At 43.0% G+C, this 21497-nt stretch overlaps 1 protein-coding gene across 4 annotated transcripts in view; it reads left to right on the top strand.

Annotated features, from left to right (window-relative positions):
* LOC109906775 (intersectin-1) overlaps nucleotides 1–16412 on the top strand; it is a 72749-nt gene extending 56337 nt beyond the window's left edge. For all 4 annotated transcript variants that reach the window (XM_031792330.1, XM_031792332.1, XM_031792331.1 and 1 more), the window contains 8 exons: nucleotides 2410–2508; nucleotides 3099–3266; nucleotides 3488–3700; nucleotides 5933–6054; nucleotides 6161–6243; nucleotides 12473–12556; nucleotides 13492–13665; nucleotides 13904–16412. In XM_031792330.1, the coding sequence (XP_031648190.1) occupies nucleotides 2410–2508; nucleotides 3099–3266; nucleotides 3488–3700; nucleotides 5933–6054; nucleotides 6161–6243; nucleotides 12473–12556; nucleotides 13492–13665; nucleotides 13904–14052 (1092 nt within the window). In that variant the 3' untranslated portion in view covers nucleotides 14053–16412. The remainder of the gene's footprint in view (nucleotides 1–2409; nucleotides 2509–3098; nucleotides 3267–3487; nucleotides 3701–5932; nucleotides 6055–6160; nucleotides 6244–12472; nucleotides 12557–13491; nucleotides 13666–13903) is intronic.
* Nucleotides 16413–21497: the final 5085 nt, after the last annotated feature.

The raw sequence follows: 21497 nt of genomic DNA, 5'->3' as shown, positions 1-21497 counted from the left end.
GGCAAATTCGCCACTGGCGCCCTGTGCTCTTCACAGATGAAAGCAGGTTCACACTGAGCACATGTGACAGTCTGGAGACGCCGTGGAGAACATTCTGCTGCCTGCAACATCCTCCAGCATGACCGGTTTGGCGGTGGGTCAGTCATGGTGTGGGGTGGCATTTCTTTGGGGGGCCGCACAGCCCTCCATGTGCTCGCCAGAGGTAGCCTGACTGCCATTAAGTACCGAGATGAGATCCTCAGACCCCTTGTGAGACCATATGCTGGTGCGGTTGGCCCTGGGTTCCTCCTAATGCAAGACAATGCTAGACCTCATGTGGCTGGAGTGTGTCAGCAGTTCCTGCAAGAGGAAGGCATTGATGCTATGGACTGGCCCGCCCGTTCCCCAGACCTGAATCCAATCGAGCACATCTGGGACATCATGTCTCGCTCCATCCACCAACACCACGTTGCACCACAGACTGTCCAGGAGTTGGCGGATGCTTTAGTCCAGGTCTGGGAGGAGATCACTCAGGAGACCATCCGCCACCTCATCAGAAGCATGCCCAGGCGTTGTAGGGAGGTCAAACAGGCACGTGGAGACCACACACACTACTGAGCCTCATTTTGACTTGTTTTAAGGTCATTACATCAACGTTGGATCAGCCTGTAGTGTGGTTTTCCACTTTAATTTTGAGTGTGACTCCAAATCCAGACCTCCATGGGTTGATACATTTGATTTCCATTGATAATTTTTTTGTGATTTTGTTGTCAGCACATTCAATTATGTAAAGAACAAAGTATTTAATAAGAATATTTCATTCATTCAGATCTAGGATGTGTTATTTTAGTGTTCCGTTTATTTTTTTGAGCAGTGTGTGTATATATTTTTATTTTTATGTATGTACATGCATACAAACAAACAAAATCCAGAAAATCACATTGTAGGATTTTTTATTTATTTATTTGCAAATTATGGTGGAAAATAAGTATTTGGTCAATAACATAAGTTTATCTCAATACTTTGTTATATACCCTTTGTTGGCAATGACAGAAGTCAAATGTTTTATGTAAGTCTTCACAAGGTTTTCACACACTGTTGCCCATTCCTCCTTGCAGATCTCCTCTAGAGCAGTGATGTTTTGGGGCTGTTGCTGGGCAACACGGACTTTCAACTCCCTCCAAAGATTTTCTATGGGGTTGAGATCTGGAGACTGGCTAGGCCACTCCAGGACCTTGAAATGCTTCTTACGAAGCCACTCCTTCGTTGCCCGGGCGGTGTGTTTGGAATCATTGTCATGCTGAAAGACCCAGCCACGTTTCATCTTCAATGCCCTTGCTGATGGAAGGAGGTTTTCACTCAAAATCTCGCGATACATGGCCCCATTCATTCTTTCCTTTACACGGATCAGTCGTCCTGGTCCCTTTGCAGAAAAACAGCCCCAAAGCATGATGTTTCCATCCCCATGCTTCACAGTAGGTATGGTGTTCTTTGGATGCAACTCAGCATTCTTTGTCCTCCAAACACAACGAGTTGAGTTTTTACCAAAAAGTTCTATTTTGGTTTCATCTGACCATATGACATTCTCCCAATCTTCTTCTGGATCATCCAAATGCTCTCTAGCAAACTTCAGACGGGCCTGGACATGTACTGGCTTAAGCAGGGAGACACGTCTGGCACTGCAGGATTTGAGTCCCTGGCAGCGTAGTGTGTTAGTGATGGTAGGCTTTGTTACTTTGGTCCCAGCTCTCTGCAGGTCATTCACTAGGTCCCCCTGTGTGGTTCTGTGATCATTTTGACCCCACGGGGTGAGATCTTGCGTGGAGCCCCAGATCGAGGGAGATTATCAGTGGTCTTGTATGTCTTCCATTTCCTAATAATTGCTCCCACAGTTGATTTCTTCAAACCAAGCTGCTTACCTATTGCAGATTCAGTCTTCCCAGCCTGGTGCAGGTCTACAATTTTGTTTCTGGTGTCCTCTTTGGTCTCTTTGGTCTTGGCCATAGTGGAGTTTGGAGTGTGACAGTTTGAGGTTGTGGACAGGTGTCTTTTATACTGATAACAAGTTCGAACAGTTGCCATTAATACAGGTAATGAGTGGAGGACAGAGGAGCCTCTTAAATAAGAAGTTACAGGTCTGTGAGAGCCAGAAATCTTGCTTGTTTGTAGGTGACCAAATACTTATTTTCCACCATAATTTGCAAATAAATTCATAAAAAATCCTACAATGTGATTTTCTGGATTTTTTTTGGTCATTTTGTCTGTCATAGTTGAAGTGTACCTATGATGAAAATTACAGGCCTCATCTTTTTAAGTGGGTGAACTTGCACAATTGGTGGCTGACTAAATACTTTTTTGCCCCACTGTATATGAGTGTTATTAGGTTCTATGCTGATATCTGATAGTGATAATATTTCCTCTCCCCTACAGAGACTGGCCATGGATCCAGGTTGTAAGGGAATGCCCCTCTCCAGCTTCCTCCTCAAACCCATGCAAAGGGTGACGCGCTACCCCCTCATCATAAAAAATGTATGTACACACACATTCTCTCACACACACTCTTCCCACCATCCGAATAAAGTGTATGTGATCGAGAAGCCTGACCACAGCCCCTGAAGCTAAACAGGGTTGGTCCTGGTCGGTCCCTGGATGTTAGACCATATGCTGCTGGAAATGGTGTTGGAGGGCCAGTAGGAGGCACTCTTTCCTCTGGTCTAAAAAAATATATATTCCAATGCCCCAGGGTGCTGATTGGGGACATTGCCCTGTGTAGGGTGCTGTCTTTTGGATAGGACGTTAAACGCCTGTCCTGACTCTCTGTGGTCACCAAAGATCCCATGGCATTTATCGTAATCCCGTGTTAATCCCGGTGTCCTGGCTAAATTCCCAATCTGGCCCTCATACTGTTGTGGCCACCTAATCATACCCAGCTTCCAATTGGCTCATTCATCCCCCCTCTCCCCTGTAACTATTCCCCAGGTTGTTGCTGTAAATGAGAATGTGTCCTCAGTAAACCTACCTGGTAAAAATAAGGGTTAAAGAAAAGAAATAAAAGATTTAACTGATAAATACACACACACTGGAATTGACTGTCTGTAACTATGTGTGATGCCGTGCAGATCCTAGAGAATACTCCGGAGGCTCACCCGGACCATAGCCATCTGAAGCAGGCTCTGGAGAAGGCTGAGGAGCTGTGTTCCCAGGTCAACGAGGGCGTCAGGGAGAAGGAGAACTCTGACCGGCTAGAGTGGATCCAGGCCCACGTCCAGTGTGAGGGGCTGTCTGAGGTAATACACACAGACACACAGAACACAAATGATTGTAAAATAAGAATATTTTTTTAACTGACTTGCCTGGTAAAATAAAGGTGAAATAAAACACAATGAAAAGCACAGGAACATGTACTTGATTCCACAAAATTACACACAATTTGCACAATTCCACACCGTGAACAGACTCACTCCCAACTCACTCACTTGGCCCTTTTTCTTTAACGACTTCCTTTAAGCAACTCGTGTTCAACTCGGTGACCAACTGCCTGGGCCCGCGCAAGTTCCTGCACAGCGGCAAACTCTACAAGGCCAAGAGCAACAAGGAGCTGTATGGCTTTCTATTCAACGACTTCCTCCTGCTGACTCAGATCATCAAGCCCCTGGGCTTCTCGGGCTGCGACAAGGTGTTCAGTGCCAAGTCCCACCTGCAGTACCGCATGTACAAGACCGTAAGTACTCTCCTCTCGCCAACGTACACATTGTCCGCATCCCAAATTGCACCCTATAGAGAAGCAATCTTCAACTTGTGGGTCGTGACCCAAATTTGGATCGTGTGAGGTTTTGAGTGGGTCATGGGTGTCTGTGTAAAAAAAATGAACGTATAAAAAAAAAAATATATATATATATATATATATATATATATATATATACACTGCTTTAAAAAATAAAGGGAACACTAAAATAACACATCCTAGATCTGAATAAATGAAATATTCTTATTAAATACTTTTTTCTTTACATAGTTGAATGTGCTGACAACAAAATCACACAAAAATGATCAATGGAAATCAAATTTATCAACCCATGGAGGTCTGGATTTGGAGTCACACTCAAAATTAAAGTGGAAAACCACACTACAGGCTGATCCAGCTTTGATGTAATGTCCTTAAAACAAGTCAAAATGAGGCTCAGTAGTGTGTGTGGCCTCCACGTGCCTGTGACCTCCCTACAACGCCTGGGCATGCTCCTGATGAGGTGCAACGTGGTGTTGGTGGATGGAGCGAGACATGATGTCCCAGATGTGTTCAATTGGATTAAGGTCTGGGGAACTGGCGGGCCAGTCCATAGCATCAATGCCTTCCTCTTGCAGGAACTGCTGACACACTCCAGCCACATGAGGTCTAGCATTGTCTTGCATTAGGAGGAACCCAGGGCCAACCGCACCAGCATATGGTCTCACAAGGGGTCTGAGGATCTCATCTCGGTACCTAATGGCAGTCAGGCTACCTCTGGCGAGCACATGGAGGGCTGTGCTCCAAAGAAATGCCACCCCACACCATGACTGGCCCACCGCCAAACCGGTCATGCTGGAGGATGTTGCAGGCAGCAGAACGTTCTCCATGGCGTCTCCAGACGCTGTCACGTCTGTCACGTGCTCAGTGTGAACCTGCTTTCATCTGTGAAGAGCACAGGGCGCCAGTGGCGAATTTGCCAATCTTGGTGTTCTCTGGCAAATGCCAAACGTCCTGCACGGTGTTGGGCTGTAAGCACAACCCCCACCTGTGGACGTCGGGCCCTCATACCACCCTCATGGAGTCTGTTTCTGACCGTTTGAGCAGACACATGCACATTTGTGGCCTGCTGGAGGTCATTTTGCAGGGCTCTGGCAGTGCTCCTCCTGCTCCTCCTTGCACAAAGCGGTCCTGCTGCTGGGTTGTTGCCCTCCTACGGCCTCCTCCACGTCTCCTGATGTACTGGCCTGTCTCCTGTTCAGAGATTAAATATAAAAATGTTTCTTCAATCACAGTATTTTCAATATAGAATTATTAGCAACACTATTTTGGATGATTTTGTGGTCTCAAGCCAGTGAGTTTATTAACATTCTTCATCAAGAATATGGGCAAGATTGTATTAATGTTGTTCCCTTTATAGAAAAGTTTGTGGTCGTACGCACATCCTTAAAAACATAGGCGCTGGGCTAATAAAGAATACTAGTATAGAACAAGAAGGCCTGCACACGTTAAAGCTCCCAATTCACCGCTTTATTGGCAACGTTTCCATCTGAAACAGATCTTCGTCAGGTTGTTCCCTTGCCATGTAATTGCTATATTTACTATCAATAAAGCGCATGACTCGAACGTCGCCTCTCCCGAGCCCGTTGGGGAGTTGCAGCGATGAGACAAGATCGTAATTGGATATCATGAAATTGTGGCTAAAATGACAAAAAATTTAATAAAATAATTTTAAATAAATATTTTCCACATTGTATTTTGGCAACTCATTTTGGCGATGGATTATTGGGTCGCGACTGAGAGAACCTGCTTCAATTTGGGTTCCAAGGCAAAATCACTTGAGAACCACTGCTATAGAGAATACAGTACTTTTGACCAGGGCCCATAGGACCACTTTGGGAGGAAGGAGAGATAATTGGGACGTAGCCTTGGTCTTGGACAAATCCCCACGTACAGTAGTGTGGCATGTTCAAGACCAGGGCTACATCCCAAATTATCTCTTCTTCCTGTACTTTTGTTCACTTCTCTTCACTGATTTGAAAGGAAATTACCTGTATAAAAAATATTGTGGATATTCCCTCTACCCCAAACCTGCACCAATCTCATGCTTTTAGATTTGTGGGATATAGTAAACGAGTGCACAATTCAGGAACGAGAGGAGATATTATTGCGATGCACCCCAGGAGTTCTGACCTTGTTGTGACCTCGGACCTTTGACCCCCACTACAGCCCATCTTCCTGAATGAGGTGTTGGTGAAGCTGCCAACAGATCCTTCGGGAGACGAGCCCATCTTCCACATCTCCCACATCGACAGGGTCTACACCATACGGGCAGAGAGCATCAACGAGAGGTACACACACAGACGTATGCATGCAGTCACACACACACACACACTCTCTCTCTTACGCACACATAGCCAAGGCTTTCTTTTGACCTTGTTGTGATGACTCATGCAGGACTGCTTGGGTGCAGAAGATCAAGGCAGCTTCGGAACTCTTCATCGAGACAGAGAAGAAGAAGAGGGAGAAGGCCTACCTGGGTATAATAGTCTCTCTCTGCTCCTCTTTAGGTCCACTGTGTCTGGGAGGGACAGCTTTGTCACCTACCCTCCCGGACCAGGGTCTCAAAAGCACTGTTGGTAACACTTTATATGAGTGTCTTCTTTAGGTACCTTTGTATTATTACTTGAAGTTACCCCCTTATCGTTGTAACCTTGTATTTGTGCAAGTAACATGTTGATTAAAATGTTGCTACATAGTAGTGTAGGGATTGTGGAGTTGAGCGATTTCTGTGTTATACATGAGGAATAGTGGCTATTCCACTTTTAACAAAAATGGCTTAATTTCACTAAGAAGCAAGGAACTGGCTAACAATGATTTGGTTTCTAATGTCTGTACAGTGTTAGTACACAGGTATAAGAGCAACTTCATGTAAAGTGTTACCAAACTATCTCTCATGACAACTGAGTGTTTTCATGCTGGCTTAGTTTCCTCTGACTTTTCTGTGTGTTTGCCTCTGACCATTAAGCTTAGGTCAGCCTCTGACCATTACGTTTAGGTCTGCCTCTGACCATTACGTTTAGGTCTGCCTCTGACCATTGCGTTTAGGTCTGCCTCTGACCATTGCGTTTAGGTCTGCCTCTGACCATTGCGTTTAGGTCTGCCTCTGACCATTGCGTTTAGGTCTGCCTCTGACCATTGCGTTTAGGTCTGCCTCTGACCATTGCGTTTAGGTCTGCCTCTGACCATTACGTTTAGGTCTGCCTCTGACCATTGCGTTTAGGTCTGCCTCTGACCATTACGTTTAGGTCTGCCTCTGACCATTACGTTTAGGTCTGCCTCTGACCATTACGTTTAGGTCTGCCTCTGACCATTGCGTTTAGGTCTGCCTCTGACCATTGCGTTTAGGTCTGCCTCTGACCATTACGTTTAGGTCTGCCTCTGACCATTACGTTTAGGTCTGCCTCTGACCATTGCGTTTAGGTCTGCCTCTGACCATTACGTTTAGGTCTGCCTCTGACCATTACGTTTAGGTCTGCCTCTGATCATTGCGTTTAGGTCTGCCTCTGACCATTGCGTTTAGGTCTGCCTCTGACCATTGCGTTTAGGTCTGCCTCTGACCATTGCGTTTAGGTCTGCCTCTGACCATTGCGTTTAGGTCTGCCTCTGACCATTGCGTTTAGGTCTGCCTCTGACCATTGCGTTTAAGTCTGCCTCTGACCATTGCGTTTAGGTCTGCCTCTGACCATTGCGTTTAGGTCTGCCTCTGACCATTGCGTTTAGGTCTGCCTCTGACCATTGCGTTTAGGTCTGCCCCTGACCATTGCGTTTAGGTCTGCCTCTGACCATTGCGTTTAGGTCTGCCTCTGACCATTGCGTTTAGGTCTGCCTCTGACCATTGCGTTTAGGTCTGCCTCTGACCATTGCGTTTAGGTCTGCCTCTGACCATTGCGTTTAGGTCTTCCTCTGACCATTGCGTTTAGGTCTGCCTCTGACCATTGCGTTTAGGTCTGCCTCTGACCATTGCGTTTAGGTCTGCCTCTGACCATTGCGTTTAGGTCTGCCTCTGACCATTGCGTTTAGGTCTGCCTCTGACCATTGCGTTTAGGTCTGCCTCTTGACTATTGCGTTTAGGTCTGCCTCTTGACTATTGCGTTTAGGTCTGCCTCTTGACTATTGCGTTTAGGTCTGCCTCTGACCATTGCGTTTAGGTCTGCCTCTTGACTATTTACGTTTAGGTCTGCCTCTTGACTATTGCGTTTAGGTCTGCCTCTTGACTATTTACGTTTAGGTCTGCCTCTGACCATTACGTTTAGGTCTGCCTCTTGACTATTGCGTTTAGGTCTGCCTCTTGACTATTGCGTTTAGGTCTGCCTCTTGACTATTGCGTTTAGGTCTGCCTCTTGACTATTGCGTTTAGGTCTGCCTCTGACCATTACGTTTAGGTCTGCCTCTGACCATTACGTTTAGGTCTGCCTCTTGACTATTGCGTTTAGGTCTGCCTCTTGACTATTGCGTTTAGGTCTGCCTCTGACCATTACGTTTAGGTCTGCCTCTGACCATTACGTTTAGGTCTGCCTCTTGACTATTTACGTTTAGGTCTGCCTCTGACCATTACGTTTAGGTCTGCCTCTTGACTATTTACGTTTAGGTCTGCCTCTGACCATTACGTTTAGGTCTGCCTCTTGACTATTTACGTTTAGGTCTGCCTCTTGACTATTTACGTTTAGGTCTGCCTCTTGACTATTTACGTTTAGGTCTGCCTCTTGACTATTTACGTTTAGGTCTGCCTCTGACCATTACGTTTAGGTCTGCCTCTTGACTATTTACGTTTAGGTCTGCCTCTTGACTATTGCGTTTAGGTCTGCCTCTTGACTATTTACGTTTAGGTCTGCCTCTTGACTATTTACGTTTAGGTCTGCCTCTTGACTATTGCGTTTAGGTCTGCCTCTGACCATTACGTTTAGGTCTGCCTCTGACCATTACGTTTAGGTCTGCCTCTGACCATTACGTTTAGGTCTGCCTCTGACCATTACGTTTAGGTCTGCCTCTTGACTATTTACGTTTAGGTCTGCCTCTTGACTATTGCGTTTAGGTCTGCCTCTTGACTATTTACGTTTAGGTCTGCCTCTTGACTATTTACGTTTAGGTCTGCCTCTGACCATTACGTTTAGGTCTGCCTCTTGACTATTGCGTTTAGGTCTGCCTCTTGACTATTGCGTTTAGGTCTGCCTCTTGACTATTTACGTTTAGGTCTGCCTCTGACCATTACGTTTAGGTCTGCCTCTTGACTATTTACGTTTAGGTCTGCCTCTTGACTATTTACGTTTAGGTCTGCCTCTTGACTATTGCGTTTAGGTCTGCCTCTTGACTATTTACGTTTAGGTCTGCCTCTTGACTATTGCGTTTAGGTCTGCCTCTGACCATTGCGTTTAGGTCTGCCTCTGACCATTGCGTTTAGGTCTGCCTCTTGACTATTGCGTTTAGGTCTGCCTCTTGACTATTGCGTTTAGGTCTGCCTCTTGACTATTGCGTTTAGGTCTGCCTCTGACCATTGCGTTTAGGTCTGCCTCTTGACTATTTACGTTTAGGTCTGCCTCTTGACTATTTACGTTTAGGTCTGCCTCTGACCATTGCGTTTAGGTCTGCCTCTTGACTATTGCGTTTAGGTCTGCCTCTGACCATTGCGTTTAGGTCTGCCTCTTGACTATTGCGTTTAGGTCTGCCTCTTGACTATTTACGTTTAGGTCTGCCTCTTGACTATTTACGTTTAGGTCTGCCTCTGACCATTGCGTTTAGGTCTGCCTCTTGACTATTTACGTTTAGGTCTGCCTCTTGACTATTTACGTTTAGGTCTGCCTCTGACCATTACGTTTAGGTCTGCCTCTTGACTATTTACGTTTAGGTCTGCCTCTGACCATTGCGTTTAGGTCTGCCTCTTGACTATTTACGTTTAGGTCTGCCTCTTGACTATTTACGTTTAGGTCTGCCTCTGACCATTACGTTTAGGTCTGCCTCTGACCATTACGTTTAGGTCTGCCTCTGACCATTGCGTTTAGGTCTGCCTCTGACCATTGCGTTTAGGTCTGCCTCTGACCATTACGTTTAGGTCTGCCTCTGACCATTACGTTTAGGTCTGCCTCTTGACTATTTACGTTTAGGTCTGCCTCTTGACTATTTACGTTTAGGTCTGCCTCTGACCATTGCGTTTAGGTCTGCCTCTTGACTATTTACGTTTAGGTCTGCCTCTTGACTATTGCGTTTAGGTCTGCCTCTGACCATTACGTTTAGGTCTGCCTCTTGACTATTGCGTTTAGGTCTGCCTCTTTACTATTTACGTTTAGGTCTGCCTCTTGACTATTGCGTTTAGGTCTGCCTCTTGACTATTGCGTTTAGGTCTGCCTCTTGACTATTTACGTTTAGGTCTGCCTCTTGACTATTTACGTTTAGGTCTGCCTCTTGACTATTGCGTTTAGGTCTGCCTCTGACCATTACGTTTAGGTCTGCCTCTTGACTATTGCGTTTAGGTCTGCCTCTTGACCATTACGTTTAGGTCTGCCTCTGACCATTGCGTTTAGGTCTGCCTCTTGACTATTGCGTTTAGGTCTGCCTCTTGACTATTGCGTTTAGGTCTGCCTCTTGACTATTGCGTTTAGGTCTGCCTCTTGACTATTGCGTTTAGGTCTGCCTCTTGACTATTGCGTTTAGGTCTGCCTCTTGACTATTTACGTTTAGGTCTGCCTCTTGACTATTTACGTTTAGGTCTGCCTCTGACCATTGCGTTTAGGTCTGCCTCTTGACTATTGCGTTTAGGTCTGCCTCTGACCATTACGTTTAGGTCTGCCTCTGACCATTACGTTTAGGTCTGCCTCTTGACTATTGCGTTTAGGTCTGCCTCTTGACCATTACGTTTAGGTCTGCCTCTGACCATTGCGTTTAGGTCTGCCTCTTGACTATTTACGTTTAGGTCTGCCTCTGACCATTACGTTTAGGTCTGCCTCTGACCATTACGTTTAGGTCTGCCTCTGACCATTACGTTTAGGTCTGCCTCTTGACTATTGCGTTTAGGTCTGCCTCTTGACTATTGCGTTTAGGTCTGCCTCTTGACTATTTACGTTTAGGTCTGCCTCTTGACTATTTACGTTTAGGTCTGCCTCTGACCATTACGTTTAGGTCTGCCTCTTGACTATTTACGTTTAGGTCTGCCTCTTGACTATTTACGTTTAGGTCTGCCTCTTGACTATTTACGTTTAGGTCTGCCTCTGACCATTACGTTTAGGTCTGCCTCTGACCATTACGTTTAGGTCTGCCTCTTGACTATTTACGTTTAGGTCTGCCTCTTGACTATTTACGTTTAGGTCTGCCTCTGACCATTACGTTTAGGTCTGCCTCTTGACTATTTACGTTTAGGTCTGCCTCTGACCATTACGTTTAGGTCTGCCTCTTGACTATTGCGTTTAGGTCTGCCTCTTGACTATTTACGTTTAGGTCTGCCTCTTGACTATTTACGTTTAGGTCTGCCTCTTGACTATTTACGTTTAGGTCTGCCTCTTGACTATTTACGTTTAGGTCTGCCTCTGACCATTGCGTTTAGGTCTGCCTCTTGACTATTTACGTTTAGGTCTGCCTCTTGACTATTTACGTTTAGGTCTGCCTCTTGACTATTGCGTTTAGGTCTGCCTCTTGACTATTGCGTTTAGGTCTGCCTCTTGACTATTGCGTTTAGGTCTGCCTCTTGACTATTTGCGTTTAGGTCTGCCTCTTGACTATTTACGTTTAGGTCTGCCTCTTGACTATTTACGTTTAGGTCTGCCTCTTGACTATTGCGTTTAGGTCTGCCTCTTGACTATTTACGTTTAGGTCTGCCTCTTGACTATTTACGTTTAGGTCTGCCTCTTGACTATTGCGTTTAGGTCTGCCTCTTGACTATTGCGTTTAGGTCTGCCTCTGACCATTACGTTTAGGTCTGCCTCTTGACTATTTACGTTTAGGTCTGCCTCTTGACTATTTACGTTTAGGTCTGCCTCTTGACTATTGCGTTTAGGTCTGCCTCTTGACTATTTACGTTTAGGTCTGCCTCTGACCATTACGTTTAGGTCTGCCTCTTGACTATTGCGTTTAGGTCTGCCTCTTGACTATTTACGTTTAGGTCTGCCTCTTGACTATTTACGTTTAGGTCTGCCTCTTGACCATTACGTTTAGGTCTGCCTCTTGACTATTTACGTTTAGGTCTGCCTCTGACCATTACGTTTAGGTCTGCCTCTTGACTATTTACGTTTAGGTCTGCCTCTGACCATTGCGTTTAGGTCTGCCTCTTGACTATTGCGTTTAGGTCTGCCTCTTGACTATTTACGTTTAGGTCTGCCTCTTGACTATTTACGTTTAGGTCTGCCTCTTGACTATTGCGTTTAGGTCTGCCTCTTGACTATTTACGTTTAGGTCTGCCTCTTGACTATTTACGTTTAGGTCTGCCTCTTGACTATTTACGTTTAGGTCTGCCTCTTGACTATTTACGTTTAGGTCTGCCTCTGACCATTGCGTTTAGGTCTGCCTCTGACCATTGCGTTTAGGTCTGCCTCTTGACTATTGCGTTTAGGTCTGCCTCTGACCATTACGTTTAGGTCTGCCTCTTGACTATTTACGTTTAGGTCTGCCTCTGACCATTACGTTTAGGTCTGCCTCTTGACTATTTACGTTTAGGTCTGCCTCTTGACTATTTACGTTTAGGTCTGCCTCTGACCATTTACATTTGTGTCTGTCTCGATGCAGTTCGCTCACAGAGGGCCACGGGCATCGGCCGGCTGATGGTAAACATTGTGGAGGGCATCGAGCTGAAACCCTGCCGCTCCCACGGTAAGTCCCTAGAGATGATCCCCTGCCACACCCAGAACTTAAGTTGATCTCAACACTGACCTCTGTGTCTCTGACACGAGAGAGTGACACACACCACCCTTTAATACATGTGTCGATTGCTGTTTAGTTAGTTTCTTATTTGTCAGAGGAAATAACTCACGGACACTAGAAGCTTTAACCAAGTTGAATCATTCCCAAAGGTTCTGTACAGCTGAAATCAGACAGCAAAACATTTCAGACATCAGTTTATATACATCCTACTTAAGACACTCCTCCCCCTCACAGTTTATGGCTCCACAGGAAAGAAGGTAACCAGATACTAACCCTGATTACTCACCCCTCACCTATTGATCCACAGATATCCATTTGTCTTCCCTATATCAACACATCGCTCTCTTCTCCTTCAAACACATTCCAAAGCCTCCTGTCTTTCTTCAGAGAACCATAAACTTCTAACATAGTCTCTTTCATTTACTATCATTCATTTACTACCTCAATGATCAAAGTCTAGCTGATCCCAACAGTACACAGGAGAAGAATGATAGTGTTAAGAGTACATGCAGGGGTTCAAATAGTATTTTGAGCCTGCCTGCAGTGCCAGATGGGTGGGGTTTGCCCTTTTGGGATTATTCCATTGGTTCTATTTCACCAGGCCAGCTTAATCGAGCACAAGTATGTGGAAGATTTAAAAATACTATTTTGTGGAGGAATACTCATATTGGTATTCTAAACGTCTATACAACTGCCAATCTGTTATTCGGTTGTAAAATTCTGGTAACTTGACAAAGTTTGTTCCAGAAATCCCATTTTGAGGATTTAGGAATCAGGAGGGAATAAGCATAGAGGGAATCCTCCAACTTGGGATTTCTTTCAAACCAGGGGATTTGGGGAAAGTGAGCGGAATTTCCCAACCCTAGGTTGTGATCTCTTCTCAGGTAAGAGCAACCCGTACTGCGAGGTGACGATGGGTTCCCAGTGCCACATCACCAAGACCCTGCAGGACACTCTCAACCCCAAGTGGAACTCCAACTGTCAGTTCTTCATCAAGGACCTGGAGCAGGACGTGCTGTGTGTCACCGTGTTTGAGAGGGACCAATTCTCTCCTGACGGTGAGGCTGCGGACGCACACACACCCACCAGAATAACACTGTTTAAAAAGGCTGCGGTGAGACTATGCGAACACGCAAGCTCATACACACAAACAGCCTTTTACTGACTAGAGGCCTTTTTGATTCAGTGTGCCATCATGCAATATATTCTATCCCAGTATAGGGTGTGACACAACCTTATATTGAACCCTCTTTACTTGTATACTCATCATCCCTCTGTCTGTCTGTTTGTGTGTAGATTTCCTAGGCAGGACAGAGATCCGTCTGGCAGACATTAAGAAGGACCAGGGCTCCAAAGGGCCTATCACCAAGAGGCTGCTGCTCCACGAGGTGCCCACAGGAGAGATTGTCGTACGACTGGACCTGCAGCTCTTCGAGGAGCCCTAGTCCATCCCGGTTTAACCCAGCCCTGCTCAGCCTAACCCAGCCTAACACCCATACTGTACACTCCCCCGTTACCCCTGCCCAAAGTCTCACCAAGCTCTAGTGACATTCCCCAACGGCCCAGCCCGTGTGACTGTGTGAATTCATTTTCTGCAAAAATGTCTTAAGTGATGTATTTTTTTCCTCTTCATGATTTATATCATTATGGTGTATGTATGATATCATGATTCCACTATTATTTGGTTGAACAAAATTATGAAACATTCCGCAGCTAATCTAAAATCTCAAAGGCCGTCTTATAACGCAATGAACCTTTGAGACATGATATACTGTATGTAGAGAAATGTTGGAACAACACATATGATCATTGCTTATGCACTGTATGTCTTAAAGAGCCCACCCTGTGGCATTAACACCTGGTCCGTGTTCATTAGTTAACAAGCGGAAGCAAGAAGACTGAAACCGGGCGATACTACCTTGTCCAATAAGAAATGTTAATTTAAATTTTCCGTTGCAAAACACCTTCCGTTGTGTGGCCTAATGAACACCACCCAGATGACCACACTGTTGTTGTGCCATCCCTCTGACAACAGACTGTAACCTCCCATATAACCTTTGACACTGTGTTCATGTTTATTAACAAACCGCTCTACGGCTATTATGTCATTGCAGGTCGGACAATTTCAAAACCCCTGGTTGTATTAGCTGGAACATCTTAGCTTTTATTTCTTTAATTCAAGCGTTTCAAGTTATTTATTAGTCGGTGTGAGACAAAGGTACAAAAGAAGGTACAGTGCGTACATGAATGTGAAGAGAGAGATACTTTGAGATATACCCTCAAAGGTTTGGTGAGACACTGGAAAAAATGTGTTGGTGAAGGAAAGAGCTGTTGTTAATGTTAGTATGCTGAGAATGAAAATGAAGCTAATCAGTCATCTTTATACTGTCCTTTATACGTTCCACATATTGAGTGTTGTGTTTCAGATTGGAAATTCAAATGAAAGACCCAAAGAAATGTTTGGGTGTATTTGAAACATTACAGAAGTACTGTACGAATGTACACACTAATATATTGTCTATCAAATTGGCCCAAAGTATATTGTTGAACGGTTTGAGGGAAATTGAAGAGCAGATTTCCTGTTTTCTAAATGATTTCTAAATGAGTGCCGATTTCTAGTTACATTTGCAGCGTAGGCCAAGATAATGAGCACCAATGTACTACAAATCATTTGTTTTTCCATGGTTGGAAGAATCATACAGTGATGTCAGGAATGTTTTTGTACTTGTTCCGAAAAATTCTTGTTATTTTCAACGCATTCATATCTTCACGTTTAGTATGTATATTTTAGTTGTTTTTAATTGTATTTTTTCATATGCCAAAAAAGCACTGTTTCATATAGAGTGCTATATTTGTGTTGGAAAGCCATTTGTAGGTGTTTTGTTTTGGAGACTGAGGTCAGGCTTTGTTGTGACGGACATATTTGGCCAATGCTGTAACTGTTTGTGAAGAGGTATTTCAGGTTCACTCAATTTGGGTCTCAAATTAATTGATTTCCTTTATAAGAGAACGGGAATTATTATTTTGAGTGTTGTATTTATAGAAGCTCAGAAAGACAATTCAGATGAAAGGGAAATATCAGCCTCCAGGTGGTATGAGACCATTTCAATCTTTCATATGGTCTTTTATCTGTTATTTCATTCTTTATGATGACCCTCCCATTATCTTGGGTTCTGCATTCGAAATGAGATGTACAAGGACATCCGGAGGCAGCAGAGACGACTGACTTCAGTCTGTTAAGTCTGACAATGTTAGCATAACACAGTGGAGGGGTAAAGATCTTCATTTGTGTAATATTAGTTTAATGTATGTTGTTACCAGCTATGTATCCGTGTAGATAATGTACAAATACTAGTGAAATTCCACTGCCGTGTTAGTGCGAGTGGTCAAGGAAAACAGCTTTTGCAGAGCCTGTTCCTTATGTGTAATGTCTAGGAGTGAGTGTGTAAAATTAACTTACTATTCTCGAGTGCTTTGGTTTGTGCTGGGTCTCTCTTCAAGTTGGAGGACTTAGATTATGACTAGTCATTTCCTTATAGCGTGCAACCTCTCTACCCCCTTCCCGGTTACCCCACAGTAGTGCTCTTTTAATGTTCACTCTCAAACCAGTGATGCTCTCGATTCTTTTTAATGAGCAAAGTCTTAACTGATAAAGTACAGTATGTGAATATGTTGAAATATTTTAAAGGAGTATAAGTAATATATTACAACTACCGTAGAAGAATGTTGATGACAATGTATTGTTATCAATGTATGAGAAGTGTTGTCTTAAATGTTGAAAATAAAATTTGATTGAACCAATGAGTTTATATGTTTGGTTTGTAGCCTTAATTTACAAACATTGTAAATACTTAATAAAATGTATTTAAATGCATTTGGAATTTACCACCATATTACTTTTCCATGATATGCGTCTCTCGTGGAAAGTGTTCACTTCAGTCAGTGCCTGAAACGTTTATACATTGAAAGTATCATTCATGTTAAACCGGAGACGACGACGTTTCAATATTGAAACAATGTTGCAAATGTCAGAGACCGAGAGTAAGGTTAATAAAAAAGTATCCTCTATTGAAAACCCAAATGCTAGTCTAAAATAAATGGGAGATAGTGTCTAGGTGGATTTCAAGTTTATAAATTGTCTGGCGAGGCTGATGAGACCGTGAGCTGGAACATAGTAAATAGGAACTTCAACGTCATAGCTTTAGCCGGTGGTAACTTCTGGAACGTTAACCAATCAGCTTCCAGAATTAGACCCATCCAAAGAAACTACTAGGCTAACAACTGTAGCAACCTAGACATCAAGCCAAACGGATTTACACTGAAATATGGTGAAGTACTTGGTAATAAACGGAGAACATTGCAAACAGTTATTTGTTTACATTACTACCTTGAATAAGCAATCACGTCCAATTCGTAGGAAGGACGCCTCCATTGTGGTGCGCACAGAATGCCATCTTAACGGAAACAAATTAGAAAACAAATGTATTTCCACCCTATTCACTCAGAAGAAATTACCAAAATGTCACACATCAAGACATTCTCAGTTTCATTGTGAAATATATGATCATTCTACACAAAAACAATACACATTGCCATTTAAACGTCAAACTCCACCAAATCCAGCGAAGTACTGCTGCCCCAAACATTTTTTGCACAACAAAATTGCACCCTGCTGAAACACCAGTCTTTTCAAATCATCAAAGGTTACTGTCTTCAATGCCCATGCCAATATATCCTCCAAATACCGTCTTCTTGGGCATTATCACTTAATTCAGAATCGTGCAGCAGCAACATTGCTGTTGATATTGGCTATCTACACTGAACAAAAAATATAAAAGCAACATGTACCTTGATTTTTTTTTAATTTTAATTTACAGTAAATCATTTTGAACTAATTGTATATGTCACAACACAACTGACTGACGCATTAAGAAGGAAAGAAATTCCACAAATGAACTTTTAACAAGGCACACCTGTTAATTGAAATACATTCCAGGTGACTACTTCATGAAGCTGGTTGAGAGAATGCCAAGAGTGTGCAAAGCTGTCATCAAGGCAAGGGTGGCTACCATGAAGAATCTCAAATATAAAATATATTTAGATTTGTTTAAAACTTTTTTCGTTTACTACATGATTCCATATGTGTTATTTTATAGTTGACGTCTTCACTATTATTCTACAATGTAGAAAATAGTGAAAAATAGAGAAAAACTCTGGCATGAGTAGATGTGTCCAAACTTTTGACTGGTACTTTATATATTTTTTCCACACACAAAAAAAATCCCCTTAAAACTAAAATATCATAATTGGATAAGTCTCCAGCCCACTGAGTTAATACCCAGGAGAAGCACCTTTGGCATAAATTACAGCTGTGAGTCTGTTGTAGGCCTATCCCCGACCTCAAAAAATCTTGGTCGACCAAAAGTAATCTGTTCTTTCTACCAATCAATTGGTAGACATTTTTAAATGTGTATTTTTCCATATATAGACAAACCTTATGTGTTTTAATAAAATCAACTATATGCATTGAGCTTGTCTGATGCTTTAAGTTTACAGTTTGATGAAATAAGACAAATGCCTCAAGAGGGTGCCAGATCTAGATAACCAGAAGACAAAAACCTTAACCTGACCCAACAAATTTCCTCCCGCCCCTGCTGGCTTTCGCAGATTCTGGAGAGAGAAGTGGATTGTGCATCTGGACCCATGGTCAATCCGATGTCTGCATTGGCCATTCAGCATTTACGGCGATATGGCCTCAGCAGAAGTCAGGGCATTCATATTTCTTGGAGGGCAGTGCAGAGCTGTTGTCAATGAAGTGAGTTTGTGTTTATACAGGATGTACCGCCCCCACCTACAGTCAACCAATCAAGTCAACGCGGAGCAATACAGTGCTCTCCGCGCTGTTAGAACATTTGGATGGCGCATGGCAATGCAGTACAGAGCTCGGTTTGGCCTCTGCATGCCTCTGTGGGCTCCGCGATTGCGTCACACCCAGTCTATATGAAGCCTCATATATACATTTGTTACTGCTCGACTAAAACAATCTCGGTCGACCAACAGCCTAACGACCAAACAATTGACCAGTTGACTAATTGGGGTTGGCCCTAGTCTATAGGGATAGGTCACTACCAACTTTGCACACCTCGAACATTCTTCTTTGCAAAATTGTTCAAGCTCGGTCACATTCCTTGGGGAGCGTTGATGAACAGCAATCTTCATGCCACAAATTTAAGATTGGATTTAGGTCAGGGCTCTGACAGGGCCATTCACAGACGTTTACCTTTTTTTTCCTTAGCCACTCCACTGTAACTTTGGATGTGTGCTTCGAGTCATTGTCATGCTGAAAGGTGAAATCCCATCTCAGTTTCGTCTTTCTTATAGAGGGCAGCAGGTTTTCCTCAAGGACTTTTCTGTACATTGCTCCATAAATTGTCCCTTCTATCCTGATAAGTCCCTGACAATGAGAAAAATCCCCATAATATGATGCTGCCACCAAGCTTCACATTAAGGATGGTGTTCTTTGGGGATGTGCCATGTTGGGTTTGTGCCAAATGTAACACTTTACATTTAGGCCAAAAACTTTCATTTTTGTTTTCGTCAGACCCTAAAACGTTTTGCCACATGGCGACAGTCTCCCAAGTGTTTTTTTCCCCCATACTTCAAATGGGATTTGTTACGTTACAGCCTTATTCTAAAATGGATTAAATAATTTTTTCCCCCTCATCAATCTATACACAATACCCCATAATGACAAAGAAAAAACAGGATTTTAGATAAATGTGCACATTTATTAAAAAATATATATTTGTATTTTATTTAACTAGGCATGTCAGTTAAGAACAAATTCTTATTTACAAAAGCCTGGGAACAGTTAACTGCCTTGTTTTGGGGCAGAATGACTGATTTTTACCTTGTCAGCTCGGGGATTCAATCTAGAAGCCTTTCAGTTACTGGCCCAACACTCTAACCATTAGGCTGTTCTTGGGGACCTTCAATGCTGTAGACATTTTTGATACCTTTCCCCAGATCTGTGCCTCGACACAATCCTGTCTCGGAGCTCTACGGACAATTCCTTCAACCTCATGGCTTGATTTTTGCTCTGACATGCATTGTCAACTGTGGGACCACAGGTGTGAGCCTTTCCAAATCATGTCCAATCAATTGAATTTACCACAGGTGGACTCCAATCAATATGTAGAAATATCTCAATGATAATCAATAGAAACAGGATTCACTTTGTCATTATGGGGTATTGTGAGTAGATTGATGAGGAAAAACATTTATTTAATCCATTTTAGAATAAGGCTGTAACATAACAAAATGTCTAAAAAGTCAAGGGGTTTGAATACTTTCCAAGTGCACTGTAGTTGTCACATGCACACTTTGACCAGTCTTGGCCGTAAAAGTGTGTAGCTCTTTCAAAGTTGCTAATGGACTTTTGGTAGCTGTCTGATCAGTGTCCTACTTGCTTTGTCATCCAGTCTGGCGGGATGGCTATAGATGGAAAAGTACCCAATTGTCATTGAGTAAAAGTGAAGATACCTTAATAAAAAATGACAAGTAAAAGTGAAAGTCACCAAGTAAAATTCTACTTGAGTAAAAGTATTTGGTTTTAAGTATACTTCAGTATCAAAAGTAAATAGTTGGTACAACATACTAAAGTATCAAAAGTAAAAGGATTTCAAATGCCCTATATTAAGAAAAGCAGACAGCACCATCTTCTTGTTTTTTTTAATATACAGATAGCCAGGGGCGCACTACAACACTTACAAATGAAGCATTTGTGTTTAGTGAGTCCGCCAGATCAGAGGCGGTTAATAAGTGCATGAATTGCACCATTTTTAACAAGTACTTTCAGGTGTCAGGGAAAATGTATGGAGTAAAATGTACATTATTTTCTTTAGGAATGTAGTGAAGTAAAATTAAAGTTGTCAAATATAAATAGTAAAGTACAGATACCCCAAATAACGACTTAAGTAGTACTTTAAAGTATTCTTACTTAAGTACTTTACACCACTGGGGACAGCCTAATCTAAGCAGGGTCTTTGATGCCTTACAACTTCCACTTCTTAATAATCGTCTTGACCATGCTCCAGGGGATATTAAAGGCCTTTGAAATATTTTTATACCCATCCCTTGATCTGTGCCTTTCCACTACTTTGTCCCAGAGTTATTTTGAAAGCTCCTTCGTGCTCATGGTTGAGTGTTTGCTTTGCAATTCTCTACTCAGCAGAGGGAACCTACAGGAACTGCTGAATGTGTCCTGAAATCATGTTAATCACTACAATTTAACACAGATGGAGGCCAATTAAATTGGTGTTTGATTTTGAAGGTGATTGGTTACACCTGAGCTAATTTAGGCTTGATATTACAAGGGGGTGGACACTTATCCAACCAAGCTATTTCATTTTTTATTGATAAAAATAAATCTATAAAAATCAGAATATTTCTTTCACTTGGAAGCTGTGGGTTAGGATGTATCGATCAATGGAATAATAAACTATTTCAAGCCATTTTCATTTCAGCCTATAAGGCAACAAAAGTTTACAATTTTGAAAGGGGTTGTAGATTTTCTACACTGTCTCTTTGATTCCTCATGTCTCACCATGTTTTAGGCTTTCCATCTTCCAACCCCTGATATTCCTCATATCAGAGCCTCTGGGGGCTTGGTTGATGCAGGCCCTATGTATGAGAAAGCACTGTCTGAGGAGATGGCCAAACTACAGCGGTTGTATGGTGGCGGTGACCTCACTGACTTACCCGATTTTCAAGATCCCTGATGAGTCAATTGTGTGTTCATAAGTATCAGTCCTTTGTTTTTGTTTGGTAAGATTTGGTTGTAAGTTTAAATTACATTTAAAAAGTCAGGTCAGTCGAGGCACATGTTCTA

Source organism: Oncorhynchus kisutch, linkage group LG16 (assembly GCF_002021735.2).
Source record: "Oncorhynchus kisutch isolate 150728-3 linkage group LG16, Okis_V2, whole genome shotgun sequence".
In the NCBI taxonomy this organism is placed as follows: Eukaryota; Metazoa; Chordata; class Actinopteri; order Salmoniformes; family Salmonidae; genus Oncorhynchus; species Oncorhynchus kisutch.
This window is presented reverse-complemented; position numbering and strand designations above follow the sequence as displayed.